The 16,702-nt window shown below is 43.7% G+C and overlaps 1 protein-coding gene across 3 annotated transcripts in view; it reads right to left on the reverse strand.

Annotated features, from left to right (window-relative positions):
• Positions 1 to 16,702, reverse strand: part of LOC126356200 (uncharacterized) — an 878,454-nt gene that overhangs the window by 81,594 nt on the left and 780,158 nt on the right. For all 3 annotated transcript variants that reach the window (XM_050007000.1, XM_050007001.1, XM_050007002.1), the window contains 2 exons: positions 7,706 to 8,734; positions 2,876 to 3,135 (listed from right to left, as the gene is read on the reverse strand). In XM_050007000.1, the coding sequence (XP_049862957.1) occupies positions 2,876 to 3,135; positions 7,706 to 8,734 (1,289 nt within the window). The remainder of the gene's footprint in view (positions 1 to 2,875; positions 3,136 to 7,705; positions 8,735 to 16,702) is intronic.

Genomic DNA, 16,702 nt, shown 5'->3' on the forward strand with positions numbered 1-16,702 from the left:
CAGAAGACGTTACCTCAACATCTCTTCAGTCCTGCAAACGGCATCATTTACAGCAACGAAACAACTGTGGATTTCTCGACCTGAGAATAACTCTAGCTGGTCTCTCCCTCCGCAAACGCGATCGGCAGAGCATGAACAAAACTGGATCATATGGACGTTGCTCAACAATCTTTGTTCTGGAGTTGTAAGCTGGAGGAATAACCCCCAAAAATGGCAGTTCTCTGTGGGTACCACCATCTGTGAGAGCCGTAGACTATCAATCACCTACTGGAGTGTCGTCTGTGCCCTGCATGTTGAAGAGAGGGATATGTTCTTGCTGGCACTCTGAGCGCGACTGATGTAAGATTTTGGTCACCAGTAGTGTAATAAGTTTTTCTTTCTTTCATTGACTTTTAATGGTACTAACCATGTATTGTATTCGTTTCTGACCCTAATAAATAAAATTTTACCTAATTGACCTTCTGTAATATTTCTGGCTTAGTCAGCCATCATATTAGGCTCCAAGAAGCAGTTTGTAATGGTACTTGAATTACGTAACCATTACGGCACCTCATCTGAACCTCTCGATACCAGCAACATTCTACTGTGTTTCTGTAAAGTAGTTGACATATTTCTGAGACAACATTCAGATTTGATTTCATTTGTGATACATCGATATGATTATATTGAAATGATATTATTCTTACGTGTATTCTTTCTTTTGTCACTATGATCTTTGACGTACTTGTAACTCTGATTTTTGGGTGCATAAGCGATTATGAGTTAGTAGCGAGTTAGAGTCGGATCTTGAAAAAGTCAAGTCTTGGACGTCATGCTGGAAAGACACATATTGTACTCAGCTTATAAAATGTGAACTTTAACAGCCACGAAGATGTTTTCAAATATGTTTTGTATTGGGAAGTGATGTTTTGTGTGTTACGTGATATTGCAATACAAGTAATTAAAAAGAAGTGTAACTTAAATTCGGAGTGCTGGTTATTTTTTTACATCACCATTGTGCTAACTTTGAAAGGTTTAATCTTCAAGAATGGTTTGTGAAGCGCATCTACAAAACTTTTGAATATAGCAGAATAAAACCTAGGCCTCTTTGCATTCGAGCTTGGAATCATCACCACCTGGATTTTCGACGATTGAGCCATGAGTTTACAACGAGGCCAGCGTGGGAAACTCGAAAAGATGAGTGCCTAGTTTATTCATTATTACATAAAATGACTTAATTAACTGTGCTCTAATGACACCTGCCACATAATAACATTGTTGTTGCCCGAAAATGCAGTATTTAGCAGCGTGAGCAACACCACAATCAATATTAAATTTTGACCTTTGTTGTGGTAGGGTTGTTAGAAGATCCCAGAGAAGTGAAAATGCAAGAAGTATATAGATGACTAAATGTGATGTGGTACCCGTGACAGGTGTTAGATTCGGTACCATTCCCGTGAGAAAGACCGCCTGCATAATGCTACTGCTCTGTGACTGGCTGCTGTGTTCGGAGCGAGGGCGCCAAATCGTTAAAGTATAGTTATTATTATTAGTTAAACTACTCATTGGAATGACTTTACTTTTTAATATAAATATCTATCAACAGCTCACTATCAATCAGTAATTTTAGAATTATTAAAAACAATGTAAATCAAAAACAAAAGACTGACGAAATTGCAGACGAAGCACTTCGGAAGCGTTCGGGTCACACCTTTTCTGGTATGGCGCGCGGAGTGTTTCGGGCTGTTCGTCACTCTGGATTAGGCAGTTGAGAAAAACAGACATGTTGTCTGTCGTAGGATGTGTTTCCAATTTTTATTTAAATTCCTGTTCGTCACCCTGGATTAGGCAGTCGAGAAGAACAGACATGTTGTCTGTCGCAAGATGTGATTCAAATTTTTATTTAAGTTCCTGTTCGTCACTCTGGATTAGGCAGTCGAGATGTGCAGTCATGTTGTCTGTGGCAGGGTGTGTGTGCCAGTATTCAGTATTAAAAGATTCACTCCAGTATTCATGAAACACAGACACGTGCCACAAACAGTGTAAAGATACATTTTCGTAAACATTGTGTTTGATCACGTACTTTGCTGTATCAGAAGGTGTTGTATTAAGATCATGTAGTCTTCTCGTGTGGCTATATTAAAATATGCGAGTGGCATACCAAAGAAGTGTTACATTATTTCTGAACAGAACCTCGCTAAAAGTCAGTTTCAGCCTCAAGTTACAGAACCCACTACCTGCATGATGTTTTCTACGCTGGGAGCATCAACTTGAAGACGGCTGGTTAGTGAGCTATAACAGAACAGTGGAAACAACTAGGCGCCTCACGTGTACTGCATACACAGAACAAATGTGCTGAGTGACACGTCATCTGCAGTAATGCAGAGGAGGTAAAGGAGGATGATCGTTATTAATACCAACAATCAATTCGTTCTTTCTTACTTGCCGTACTTTGTGTACTGAAAATTGTCATCTTGGTTAATGTGCTTTTTGTCATCCTTAATTTTCTATGTACTATTTTATAGGATTTATCAATTTTCATTATGATGAAGGATGATCGTTATTAATACCAACAATCAGTTCGTTCTTCCTCCCTTGCCGTACTTTGTGTGTACTGAAAATTGTCATCTTGGTTAATGTGGTTTTTGTCATCCTTAATTTTCTATGTGTTATTTTATAGGATTTATCAATTTTCATTATGATGAAGACACCGTTAGTAGGTGTCGAAATCAAGGTCTATGCGCCTAACAGTTATTTGCACACGGTTGGCTGTATCATCCTGTGTTGAAACTAGTATACGGTTGCTGAGTAACAGCCATATTTAAAACCGCTAACAGGTAATAAAATGAAATAGTTGCAGTCGGGCTGGGAGCGTGTTCGCCGTCGACATACTGACCCGTGCGCATCTGGGGGCTGCGGCACGCCGTGCTCGTCCTGCACGATGACCGCGGGGGTCGCCGCGGAGGGCGTGGTCGCCGCCGAGGAGCTGGCCGTGGTGGTGGGCGTGGTGGTGGGCGTGGCCGTGGGCGCGCCGATCTCCTCGTAGATGTGCTCCTTGATACTCTCGTACAGGTCCTCCTCCTGGTGCTGCTCTTGCTCCTCCGCATCTGTCGCGCCCTTCTCCGCTCCATCTTCCTTGCGGCTACCGCTTGTCTTCTGTAACGCCAACCACAACACCTACATTTTGGGCTATCTATTGAGCATCGCTACCAAAAGAAAAGCGCCAACAGGAAAATGAATTGGTGTAGGAGAAACTAATGTTGTATGCAGGAAGAGCCAACGCATATTTAAGCCCTGTGCTGGAGTGAGACTCGATTCTGGGACCGATGCCTTTCGCGGGCAAGTGCTCTACTGACTGAGCTACCTCCGCACGTATTACGGACAGTCCTCCCAGCTTTACTTCCCCAGTACCTTTTTTTTCCAAACTTCACACACTTTCTCCTTGCAGGACTAACGCACACGGGCGAAATGACACACAGCGGAGTATTGACTTACAAGGAGACGTCACACCAACTGGATTTTTATATTTTTTTATATTTATAGTACATGAAGTACAGAACTCAAATACCAGTTTCTCAAAGGAGTTTGATGTAACTTTGTAGTTTTCTGAGCCTCTGAGACCACAAATCAAGGTCGTTTTTCGACTGGCCGCATGGCTCTATGGTGAAAGCTGCCTTACTCTGTGGGTAGCCTGGGTTCGAGTCTTGACTGTAGTAAATTTTTAAACAATGGCACATGTTCCGTGAGCGTTTCTTTGAAACGTACAATACAAAAAGACGAAAAAATAATAATTTGTAGTTTCCTTAATTCAAGAAATCTTGATTAACAATCTTTTACAAAAGATCAGTACTTGAGAATTTGATCCAAAGAAGAGGGGCGCGGTTCGTCACAGGTTTATATGGCAAGGCGGGTACCAGGTTGAGATTCATTGGGAGAGTCCTTAGAAAATGTAGTCCATCAACAAAGGAGGTGGCTTACAAAACACTCGTTCGACCTAGCGTGAGTATTGCTCATCAGTATGGGATCCGTATCAGATCGGGTTGACGGAGTAGATAGACAAGATCCAAAGAAGAGCGGCGCGTTTCGTTACAGGGTTATTTGGTAACTGTGACAGCGTTACGGAGATGTTTAGCAAACTCAAGTGGCAGAATCTGCAAGACAGGCGCTCTGCATCGGAGTGTAGCTTGCTGTCCAGGTTTCGAGAGGGTGCGTTTCTGGATGAGGTATCGAATATATTGCTTCCCCCTACTTATACCTCACAAGGAGGTCACGAATGTAAAATTAGATTCGAACGCGTACGCAGGCTTTCCGGCGGTCGTTCTTCCCGCGAACCATACGCGACTGGAACAGAAAAGGGAGGTAATGACAGTGGCACGCAAAGTGCCCTCCGCCACACACCGTTGGGTGGCTTGCGGAGTATAAATGTAGATGTGCATTTGCCATAAAACTGGATTTTTGTGCACGAGATTTGATTAGAAATAAGAAAACGTGCATGTTTCATACAAATGACGACTAGATACGTGTTACTCAGCGCACATATGATAAATTTTATATTTAAATAAAATAGGCAATCAAACCGAATGGAAGAAACTAAAAAACAGTGACCGAAATGAGAGTCGAATCGGTGATCACCAGTCTCGAGCGCCACTGATTTTTTTCATCTTTATGTATTGCGTGGAACTTGTATATATGTACATTATCATACTTCGCGGAAATTCTCGCAGAACTTGCACCTTTATTTAAAAATTTGCATACGCCACGAATCGAAGTCAGGACCCCCAAATGACAAGCAAACATTCTGCCATAGAGCCACGCTGCCTGTCGCAAGAAATTCGATCTTTCTTTTCGTTACGTTAAAGACGCTTGGAAATCTTCAGAGTTGACTTCCTCTAGAATTTTTGAAATTTGCATCTAACTGCTTTGGGAAGGTTATACCTGAGTTGTGAACTTGATGTACCGTGAGTATATAAAATTACAAAAATGTGATCGTCGTGTGGTCTCCTTGTCAGCCAAAGTCTTGGGGATTGTTGCCAGATTGTATTTTCACTATGTGGTGGAATGCGCGCACATTTTAAATTATTTGGTACATTGAAACTATGCGCAGAACAAGTTGGAGAGCGATACTGGCGGAAGTGAGGCTGTGAGGTAAAGTCATTATACATGCAGATATAGCCCACTTGATGGAGCACTTTCCCCAAATCTCCCCTGTTCGAGTGCGGTCTGTAACACAGTTTTAATCTGCCAAGAAGTTTCAAATTACCGCCCGCTACGCCACCGAGCGCAGATTTATTCTGGAAACTTTCTCCTAGGCATTGGCTTGGCCTTTTCTGCACATTTTCCTTTCTTCCAGCAAAGCTAGTCTCACAAGGTGCGCACGAGAACTTTTGCGAAGTTTGGAAGATAGGGGAAGAGATACCGGCTGAAGTAAAGCTGTGAGGACGTTTAGTAAGTCGTGCTTGTATGGCCGGTTGGTAGAGCGGTTGTCCGCCCAGAGTACAAGTCTGGAACACAGTTTTTAATCTGTCCGGTAGCTTCAAATCAACGCACACTCTGCTGCTGAGTGAAAATTCATTCTGAAGGTCAAACAAAATTTAAATAAAATTAGATATCTTTCTGAGACGGTCAGTTTCTTCGAAGCACAGTAAAACCGTTTCGTTCGAAAACTTCCTTTCTAGAAAGTGCTCCTGTTTCATTGTGTCATTGAGACTGTCAAACGCACAAAGCCCTTATTTTTATTTTATGCAATAGTAAAGTGTCTACATGAAATTTGGTGTACCACCTGTTGTTACATAAACTAATCACCAGATGTATACTTCCCAGTCTCTGTTAGTTTTTGTTATCTATTTTGTCTCTATTGATAGGTCGAGATTGCTTATATGTAACTGCTGTATAAATGTAGATGTTTTAAAATAATCTTTCCTTATCGTTGAAGCTGTTCATGTTATAATTTGTTTGTATATAGGGTGTCCCAGGAAGAATGGTTGATAGTCAGGGACATGACAGAAATGATCATTCGAAGCAAAAAGGTCTAGTAAACATGAGCTCTAAAATGGATATCTTAGGAGTTATGATCACTTCTTCATCCTAGACACTGTGAAACAAATCTCTTCTATTGCAAGCTCTTTGTGTTCCATACTTTGAGAGGTGGTAGTATGGACCAAAATAAGAAAAAATGTCCAGTAAACATGGACTCCAAAGTACAGACCTTAAGAACTAAAACTCGCTACCTTGAAACATCTCTTCTAGTGATCCAGCACTCACAGCTCTTAAAGTACGCATTTTAATCCTCATGTTGAATAGAATATTTTCTAATGTTTTGGACCATACCACCTTCGATCCAAAACACGGAAAGTAGAGGGCTTAAAGTAGAAGACATTGTCTCACAGTATCGAGGATGAAGTACTCATACCAGTTAAGGTATCCATGTTAGAAACTCATGTTCACTCGGCTTTTTTGCTTCTAATGATCGTTCCTGTCCTGTTCCTGAATACTGACCCTTCCATTCTTTGACACAATATGTATGATTTTATATCTGTACAACGCTGATATGCTCCAACAACCCACACCAAATAAAAAATGGTCCTCTGTACACATACACAGATTTAAACTAAAATTCGCATAACCTCAGGATACATTATGACATAATATAAGGGCTATTCGGAAAGTAAGGTCCGATCGGGTGCGAAAGCGAAACCACAGTGAAAATTGTGTGAAGCTTCGCAGAGATGTGTTGGGGTGTCTCTAGTATGGTTCAAATGGCTCTGAGCACTATGGGACTTCATCTGAGGTCATCAGTCCCCTAGAACTTAGAACTACGTAAACCTAACTAACCTAAGGACATCACACACATCCATGCTCGAGGCAGGATTCGAACCTGCGACCGTAGCAGTCGCGCGGTTCCGGACTGAAGCGCCTAGAACCGCTCGGCCACGGTCTCTAGTATTCTCGCCGATCGCGTCACGTCGCTCTTTTCAGTTCTGAGCCTGTGGTGTGCACACAAAGATGCCTAAACAAATAGTATCTCCCGGCAAGTATGAGGTCCCGATGAGAGATTTTACCTGACGTCATACAGCCTACATAACATAATTGTCAGGCGTTTCCTTCTTCGTGATAATTGTTGGGCGCACACAGCAGGGGCAATGAAGATGCTCCTGCAGCGTTTTAGAGGGGAAGTGTTTGATTACCCATAATACAGTCTGACTTGGGTCCCCCTGAGTTTCACATTTGTTCATACGAGCCGCTAGCTTTGTAAACAACATTTTAGCACCGACAACGAGCTGCAGACCAACTTATTAAATTGACGTAAAGAATAGGCAGCTGCCTTTTATGGCGATAGTACTGGAACGTTGCTGCAACGCTATGACAAATGTCTATGACGTAATGGCGACTATGTAGAGAGGTAGCTGGAAGGTGTAGCGAACTGTCGCAAGGGGGGGAAAAAAAAATTTCACAGTTGTTTCTATTTCGTGACCGATCGGACCTTAGTGTACGAGTAGCCCTCGTAATTTCCAGGTACAGTAGTAAACAAAACTCGCTGAATTTAGCACAAAACAGTAATGAAAAAACTTTTGGATGAAGCAGTAATTTAAAGAAATGGTATCTTGATACGGCGGATTTTTCTGCAACTTTTCTTAGCAAGCATGGCATGGCGTGGAAGAAGAACTACAACACCAAGAGATAATTCATTGCTTTGAAAGATGAGGCGCAACAGTATAGGGCTGCTTACCTTCCTGGAATCAGCCCCGTCCAGAAGCAGGGCCCTGGCGGCGTCGTTGCCCGCCGTTGCGTCCACAGGGTAGGGCTCCTCCACTTCCTCGGCAGGTGAACGCCTCACTTGGCCGCCATTGTCGATCAGCGAGCTGAGCCTATCCACCGGGTCGTCCCTCTTGCCACATACGTGGGGCACTAGGTTCCTACGCACTGCCTCCACCGGGTCGCGGAGGGCCGCTGCAGTCTCTTCGTCCATTTCTCGTGCGTCCTCTACTACAGAGAAGGACGGTGTCGCCGTATCGATGACGATGCTCGAGACGCTACCGGTCTCGGCCCCCGAGTCGTAAGCGCCAGTTTCCAAGACGGTCACCCTGCTGGGCACACTGTCGGCCGGGGTGTCGTAATGCGGCGAATCGTCGTTGACCGTGACGGTGCTCAGGTGGTGCTGCGGTTGCTGATGACTGTGGCGGCGGCGATCGGCCGCAAACTTGCGCCTGGCGTCGTCCTCGTCGTGCGAAACCGAGATCACTACCGGGTTGGCGAGCGAGCTGGTGGACGCGCTGTTTTGCGAGAGAATCGTCAGGGAACTCGTGTTGTTCTTGTTGTTGTAGATGATGTTGGCGTTGTTGGAGGCGGTGTCGATGACCGTGCACGAGGAACTGCTGGTCAGGTAGCCGAAGCCGTCGAAGTGGCGCGGCGACGGCGGCTCGCCTCCGCCGACGCTGATGGTGACCCTGTTGGCGTCGCCGTGGGCCTCGACGGGGTGCAGCTGGTGCCTGGAGCCGCCGCCGCCGTCGCGGATAAGGACCGACGTCCGGTTGGCGGCGTTGCGCACCAAGTCGTACTCCGAGGCGGCGCGCCGCATCTCCGAGTCCAGGCTGCCCCTGGACCCCGGGAAGCCGGGGATTCCCCCCGGGCTCAGGTATCCGCTACCGCCGCCGGCGGCGCCACCACTGCCGCTAATCACGATGGAAGTCCGGCGACCGGCGCGCGGGCTCAGCTCCCCTTGTCTGGAGCCCAGGTCGCACACCGACTCACTGCGGACCTGTTGACACAAGGAAAATTCCACTGTGCTGCTGAGACGTACTATTAGAAATGGCAATGCTTTGGTTCAAATGGCTCTGAGCACTATGGGACTTAACTGCTGAGGTCATCAGTCCCCTAGAACTTGGAACTACTTAAACCTAACTAACCTAAGAACATCACACACATCCATGCCCGAGGCAAGATTCGAGCCTGCGACCGTGGCGATCGCGCGGTTCCAGACTGAAGCGCCAGAACCGCTCGGCCACTTCGGCCGGCAATAATACTTTCACGTATTTTTTTAATGTGTAAACAAAGGATTTGTATTACTTATACTACTCCAACACGCACAACTTCTCAACTTTTCTTGCTTTGTGTCTAGAAAGGAAGCAGAGGCTGATAGGTGTGAATGTTACCGAACTACCAGCTTTATAAGTCATGATCGCAAAATTTGGCGTGAATTAGTTGCAGAAGATTGGAAAAACTGTTAGACTGAGCTAGGGTAGATCAGGCTGGGCCTGGAGAAATTTGGGAACACGCGAGCCAGTACTCATCCTACGACTTGAAATATTTCTGGTTTAGTCAGCCGTCATATCAGGCTCCAAGAAGCTGTTCCCTGAGCAGTGGAGATGCAAGAAGTATATAGATGACGAAATGTGGTTGAGGTACCTGTGACAGATGTTAGATTCGGTACCATTCCCGTGAGAAAGACCGCCTGCATAATGCTACTGCTCTGTGATTGGCTACTGTGTTCGGAGCAAGGGCGCCAAAACGTTAAAGTATAATTATTATTATTAGTTAAACTACTCATTGGAATGACTTCACTTTTTGATATAAATATCTCTCAACAGCTGACTATCACTCAGTCATTTTAGAATTATTAAAAACAATTTAAATAAAAAAAAAGACTGACGAAATTGCAGACGAAGCACTTCGGAAGCGTTCGGGTCACGCGTTTTCTGGTACGGCGCGCGAAGTGTTTCGGGCTCTTCGTCACTCTAGAGTAGGAAATCGAGAAGAACAATGTTGTCTGTCGTAGGATGTGTTTCCAACTTTTATTTAAATTCCTGTTCGTCACTCTGGATTAGGCAGTCGAGATGTACAGTCATGTTGTCTATGGCAGGATGTGTTTGCCAGTACTCAGTATTAAAAGTTGCACTCTGGTAGTCATGAGGCACAGACACGTGTAAAGATACATTTTCGTGGACAATGTGTTTGATCATGTACTTTGCTTTATCAGAAGGTGTTGTATTAAGATCATGTAGGCTTCTCGTGTGGCTATATTAAAATACACGAGTGGCATACCAAAGAAGTGATACATTATTTCTGAACAGAACCTCGCTAAAAGTCAGTTTCAGCCTCAAGTTACAGAACCCACGATCTGCGTGCTGTTTTCTGCGCTATGGACATCAACGCGAAGACAGCAGTTTAGTGGACTATAACAGAACCTTCGTATTCCACACAGTGCAGTGGAAACAACTAGACGCCTCTCGTGTACTGCATGCACAGAACAAATGTGCTCAGTGACACGTCATCTGCAGTATTGCAGAGGCGGTAAAGGAGGATGATCGTTATTAACACAACCAATCAATTCATTCTTCCTTTCTTGCCGCAGACTTATCTTGGAAGGTGGGTTAAAGAAAGACAAACCTACGTTTATAATTTTTCTAGACGTACAGAAAGCTCTTGGCCATGTTGACTAGAATACACTCTTTGACGTTCAGGAGGTAGCAGGGGTAAAATGCAGGGAGTGAAAGGTAATATACGACCTTTTACGGAAACCAGATGGCAGTTATAAGAGTCGAAAGATTTGAAAGGGGAGCAATAGTTGATGTAATTCAATCTGCGCACTGAGTAAGCAGCCAAGGACGGTAGAGAAAAATTTGTAGAAGGGATTAACGTCCAGAGAGATGAAATAAAAACTTTGAGTTTTGCTGAGGATATTGTATTTTTGTCATAAAAGGAAAAGGACTTGGGAGTGTAGTTGATCGGAATCGGCAGTGTTCTGGGGGGAAGATATGAGATGGACATTAGCAAAAGCAATAGAAAGGTGATGAAATGTATTTGAATTAAATCACGTGATGCTAGTCGTAAAGGAATTAGTTTAGCAAATGAGACTCTGAATGTAGTAGATGTGTTTTGCTATTTGAGAAGTAAATAACTGATGATGGCTGACGTAGAGAAAATATAAAATGTGGACTAGGAATGGCAGAAAAAAGCGGTTCTGAAGAAGAGAAGTTTGTTAACAGCGAATATAAATTTAAGAGTTAGGAAGTCTTTGCTGAACACATTTTACTGGAGTGTAGCCAGTATGGAAGTGAAACCTGAACGATGAGCTGTTCTGGAAAGAAGAGAACTGAAGCTTTTGAAATTTGATACTACAGAAGAATGCTGATGATTAGATGGGTAGATTGCGTAATAAATGAGGAAATAGTGAATAAAACTGGGGAGAACACAAACTTGTGGTCACTAAAAGAAGGGATCGATTGATAGGACACATTCCGAGACATCAAGGAATCATCAATTTAGTTGTTGAGAGAAGGTGTGTGTGTGTGTGTGTGTGTGTGTGTGTGTGTGTGTGTGTGTGTGTGTGTGTGTGTGTGTGTGTGGACCAAGATACGAGTATAGTGAGCAGGTTTAGATGAAGCTCTTTGGAGATACAGACGGTTGCACAGGATAGAGTGGTGAGGAGAGCTTCATCAAATAATGTCTTTAAACTGAAGACCGTAAGAACAACAATTATACTTCAATACCTTCAGTAACTATAGCTAGAAGACATGCGTGACGTCTTAAAAATATACACTTCGATCCTTTTTTATTTTATTATTTGCTGTTAAAACTGATATTGACTCCGCAGTCTTCTGATTGTAAAGCACGTCATATTTTGTGCATTCTCCTGGATGTTTCACAGTTCCTATTACAGGTTTCTAGGCGTTGTACAGGGATCTTGTGGACAAAGTTTTTATAATAAACTAGAGTCCGGAAACGTACCGTTTTGGATAAAAAATGGTTCAAATGGCTCTGTGCACTATGGGACTTAACGTCTATGGTCATCAGTCCCCTAGAACTTAGAACTACTTAAACCTAACTATCCTAAAGACATCACACAACACCTAGCCATCACGAAGCAGAGAAAATCCCTGATCACGCCGGGAATCGAACCCGGGAACCCGGGCGTGGGAAGCGAGAACGCTACGGCACGACCACGAGATGCGGGCCCATTTTGGATATATGACAAGTTTAAAGATCGGGTCACCTTCAATTCTCCCACATCATGGTACATTACTTAATGATAGGACTGCATAGCGCATGTTTCGCATGAGATTATCTAGTGCTGCAGGGTTTATACAACTACTATTGCACAAAAAATCAAATGGTACCGCGTCGTTACTAACTACTGCGTCACTGTAAACTCACATACACGTAAGGACTAACTAATAACTACTACTCATGCCACGCTAATATAATAATCCCTTAATTGTGGTACTCGATGCGACTCATTTACGAACTCACAATATGTTTATGTAAGAGTCAAACGAAAATTATTTACTAAAATAATTTTACTAGACATGTGTATAGTAAACTTATTTTATTAACTAACTTCCGTCTGAACGTCTAGTAAATGCCAAGTAAACTTACGTTAGTAAATAACTTTGTCTGAATATCTAGTAAACGTATTTCAGTAAATAAAGTTTCTGGAAGAAGCTTTACAGTCTGTACTGCGAATGAAGTGAATCCTTTTACGAGTGTTCGTTTTTCTTACAATATGGCATAATGGCATATAGGGTTTTCAGGACACTGCAAATAGCAGTGGAGGACAATTACCACGTGAACTCAGTTGTTTATGTTTTACCCTGTGCGACAAGGAATCAGTTTTCGAGCAGTAAAAAAAAAAAAAAAAAAAAAAAAAAAAAAAAAAAAAAAAAAAAAAAAAAAAAAAAAGGTGTTTGGGGGGGGGGGGGTTGCTGCTAAAAAAAGACGCATCGATGAAAGTCGCTTTCATGTTAGTAACAGGTCACCAGAATTATTAAAAATCGGATCCAGAGGAATAAAAGTTTACAATATTGGAACTTTTTTCGATTCGAAAGCTATAGAAAACGACAATAATTGCACGAGGTAGTAATCTCTCTCAACGACAGCTCATTACCCTTTCCAACATGTGAAGTTAATTTAAAGGGGAAACGAGCGGCCAGTCCCCGGCAGGCGAACGACGGCCAGATGTTGTATCCCACATAGCTGCTACCCGCAGAGCGCGCCAATGTATATGGAATATCACTCAAAAACAATACGTGGGCTGCCTACACGCATGAAAATGAGCTCACCGCAAGATGCAGTAAAAGCTATTTGCATTTCAGTAACACCCAGCACAGTAAATCTGCTACCTCTCAGTATAGCACAGGTTTCGCCACCTGAACGATGGCACTTTTTTCGGCGGGTAACGCATAAACTCATCAGCAAATGAATTAAGATAGCTCCTGTATTGGAGATAGAACACGCCAGCCGTCAGGGCAACCAGAGCGCAACCTAGTAGTGAGCTAGCCACCCAGCGCTTCACTCATGTTGCGCGGAACAGGGATCAGCATGAAGGCACCAATACCGCTGCTGGACGCTCGAAATATGGAGAAAGGTCGCCTGAATTGACTAGAAGCGACACTCTCGTACACATCAAAGTTAAGGTACCAGTTCGTCAAAAGCCACTGGAGGCGATGCAGTCCGCTTGCCAACGGGGCAGTTGTTAGGCAGAGGAGGGAAGAGCGAAGGAAGATTAGTGTTTAACGTAACGTCGGTAACGAGCTCATTAGAGGCGGACAGATGGTGACGCTATTCTCGTATGGGAGTTTCCTTTTTCTTGTTGGTCGTTAGTCTTTTGACTGGTTTGATGCGAACCTCCACACTTTCATCTCCTGAGCCAATCTCTTCATCTCAGGCAACAATTTACTATCTAGGTTATCAATTATTTCTTCCTTACCATTTTTGCCCCCTAAGGTTGTCTCTAGTGCAGTGGAAATTATTGTCCGAAGACACTCTGGATCTTTGAGCAGCTAGGCGACTGCGTAGTACGACTTGCTTTTGGATCCCTGGACATTCTAGTCAAACTATACGAGGCAATTAAAATATTTCCGTTTGAGGGCGTTACTGCGGTGTATATGAAGATTAGCGCGCGATGCGATGTGGTTACGTAAGCACCGAACTTTGGAAAGGGATTAGAATAGCATTAGTGATTTTCTGACCTGGATGCGGTTAATGCAGATACGTGAACTACGGCGACGTTATTTTCCAAAGCGTCCAAACAGAACCAACGTACTGTTATTCTTTTCTTGGCTACCGATTGACGAACAGCGGTAGACACACTTTGCAGATTGAATAATTTGTGTGGGGAAGCATATCTGTTGGAACGCACCGCTGTGGAAAGGTGTGCTAGTCGCTATATGATGCAAGACGCCGGTCGATCTGGGTGGCCAGCCTCAACTGGTGGGTTCAGGTAGGAGACACCCGAGCAGCCGTCCTAGAGTCGTCGTCTTACCCACGGGAATATCACGCCTTCGGTCCCTTAAAAAGGCCTTGAAGTATCGAAGATTCATGTCCGACAAGAATGTGCAGGAGGCAGTTACGGACTTTTTCACGCAGCAGGACACAATAATTTATCAAACGGATATCTCCAACCTGGTACGTCGATGGGATTATTGCCTCAATGCTCACGGCGATTTTGTCTGACTAAAATACGGATTCTAGGTTGTAGGCCTTCGAACGGCAAGTTTTTGATCGCCCCTTCACGTATATTGTTCTGTTGTGGACTCTAGCGTTGTCTGTTTCGGCACGGGGAGGTTACGAATTCGCTTGTTGTACTGTGACTGTTATTTCGGTGTGAATAAAGCAAGGGCGCGGGATTAGCCGAGCGGTCTAGGCACTGCAGTCATTGACTGTGCGGCTGGTCCCGGCGGAGGTTCGAATCCTCCTTCGGGCATGGCTGTGTTTGTTTGTCCTTAGGATAATTTAGGTTAATTAGTGTGTAAGCGTAGGGACTGATAACCTTAGCAGTTAAGTCCCATAAGATTTCACACACATTTGAACAATAAAGCAGGGTATTCGTCAAGTTCAGTGTAGAATACGTCATCAGGGTTTCTGGAATATAAAGAGAAGTACCTATATGGCACCAAAGTCTTGAAACACACCTTCTTGTTAGTCATTTATACATATTCCTCTCGCCTTCCATTTTAAGGAGAGGCGCTTCATTTCTTATTCTATCAATCTGTTTACTTTTGCTAAAATGGTTCAAATGGCTCTGAGCACTATGGGACTTCTTCACAAAAAAGGTCAATGAAAATGCTTTCATTCTGTTCCTTAGGTTTGTTGGATAAAGGTGTGAGGGGTTTAATCGTTTTGTGGAACGATTTTGGAACTCGCGAGATTTATTGCCGGCCGATAACGCTTGTAGGTGTAGGAGCGAGCCTAAAATCCTCTGGGGCGGAGGCAGCATGTTAAGTGTTACTGCTATGAGGTAGGAAGCGAGAGATCCTCAGTGAATGAATAAAGTTGTTCTGTCTGCACGGAAAAATTTGGAGGATGCGCAAGTGCCATCCCCTTCGCGGGCGTAGAACTATAATCAGCTCTGACAATTTTCTATTAATTAGGAGAGTCTTGCGCTTTAGAAAGCTTGTGGTGGTCGTAGGCATCGTATCAGATCTCGCAGCCAGCAGCTAGCTGCTAAGTCCCGCGCCTGTGTTTCATTTCCTACATCTGTAACAAGGTGACCCGCAACTTCAGAAAGGCAATGCAACACAACACATCGTCTCTATATAATTGCGTCAGTACGGCTTGAAAAACAGTTCCCAGACACGAGAATGTTTGAACGTCCCCGACCCCCGTCTTCCCTCTGGTCACCAGAGTCCCACTCAATTGAACACATCTGTAATGTCATCGAGACATTTTTTTTCTGTAATGAAAGAAGCACACTTGGTAAGGCCTAAGCGAAGCCAGTAAGTTCGATTTGTTTCCATGCAAACTTAATGTGTATTAGTTTTCATGTGACTTTTCTAATATTTGTTTGGAACTGTTATTATATTTTGTATTTTTTAAGTTTAGGAAGCAGTTGGAGGCAGTGTAATGACTGCAGTGTATTTTGTCAAAGCTGGTGACCACGTCTGGGAGCCTTTCTCAAAGTACGCACGGTGTTGTTTGTGTTGTTGTGGTCTTCAGCCCGGAGACTGGTCTGATGCGGCTCGACGCACTACTCGATCCTGTGCAAGCCTATTTATCTCCAAATAACCACTGCAACCTACTGGCATTCGAATCTGCAGTATCCTTGGTATCCCTCTACAACATTCTTTCCTCCCTCCCCACAAACTTGCCTCAGTTAGAAAACTGACGACCCACTGATAGATCAGGATGTGTCATTTCAACTGACCCTTTCATTTGGTCAAGTCATACATAAATTTCTTTTCCCACAATTCGATCATACATCAGCACAGTTACTCGATCTACTCATTTAACTTCAGCATTCTTCTGAAAAAAAAAAAAAAACACCACCACCACACACATTTAAAAAAACCACAATTCTCTTTTTAACAGAACATTTGTCGTCCATATTTCACTTCATTACAGTGCTACACTCCAGACAAATACATACGGAAAAGACTTCGTAACGGATAAAAATATTCTTTTTTGAGTCATCTGTCTTCTGACAAGTTTGATGGGGCCCGCCACGAATTCCTCTCCTGTGCCAAACTCTTCATCTCAGAACAGAAGTTGCATCCTATGTTCTCAGTTTGTTGTATCTACTCCAACCTTTGTCTTTTTCTATGGTTTTCACTCTGCATGCGCCCTCTAGCGTCATGCAAGTTTTTCCTTGATGTCGTGACACAAGTCCTGTCGCCCAATTCCTTCTTCGTATCAGTGTCTCCCACATGTTGCTATCTTCGCCAATTCTGCGAAGAATCTCCTCACTCCTTGTCTTATCAGTCCACCTAATTTTCAACATTATTCTGCTGTA

The sequence above is a fragment of the Schistocerca gregaria genome, chromosome 3 (genome assembly GCF_023897955.1).
Source record: "Schistocerca gregaria isolate iqSchGreg1 chromosome 3, iqSchGreg1.2, whole genome shotgun sequence".
In the NCBI taxonomy this organism is placed as follows: Eukaryota; Metazoa; Arthropoda; class Insecta; order Orthoptera; family Acrididae; genus Schistocerca; species Schistocerca gregaria.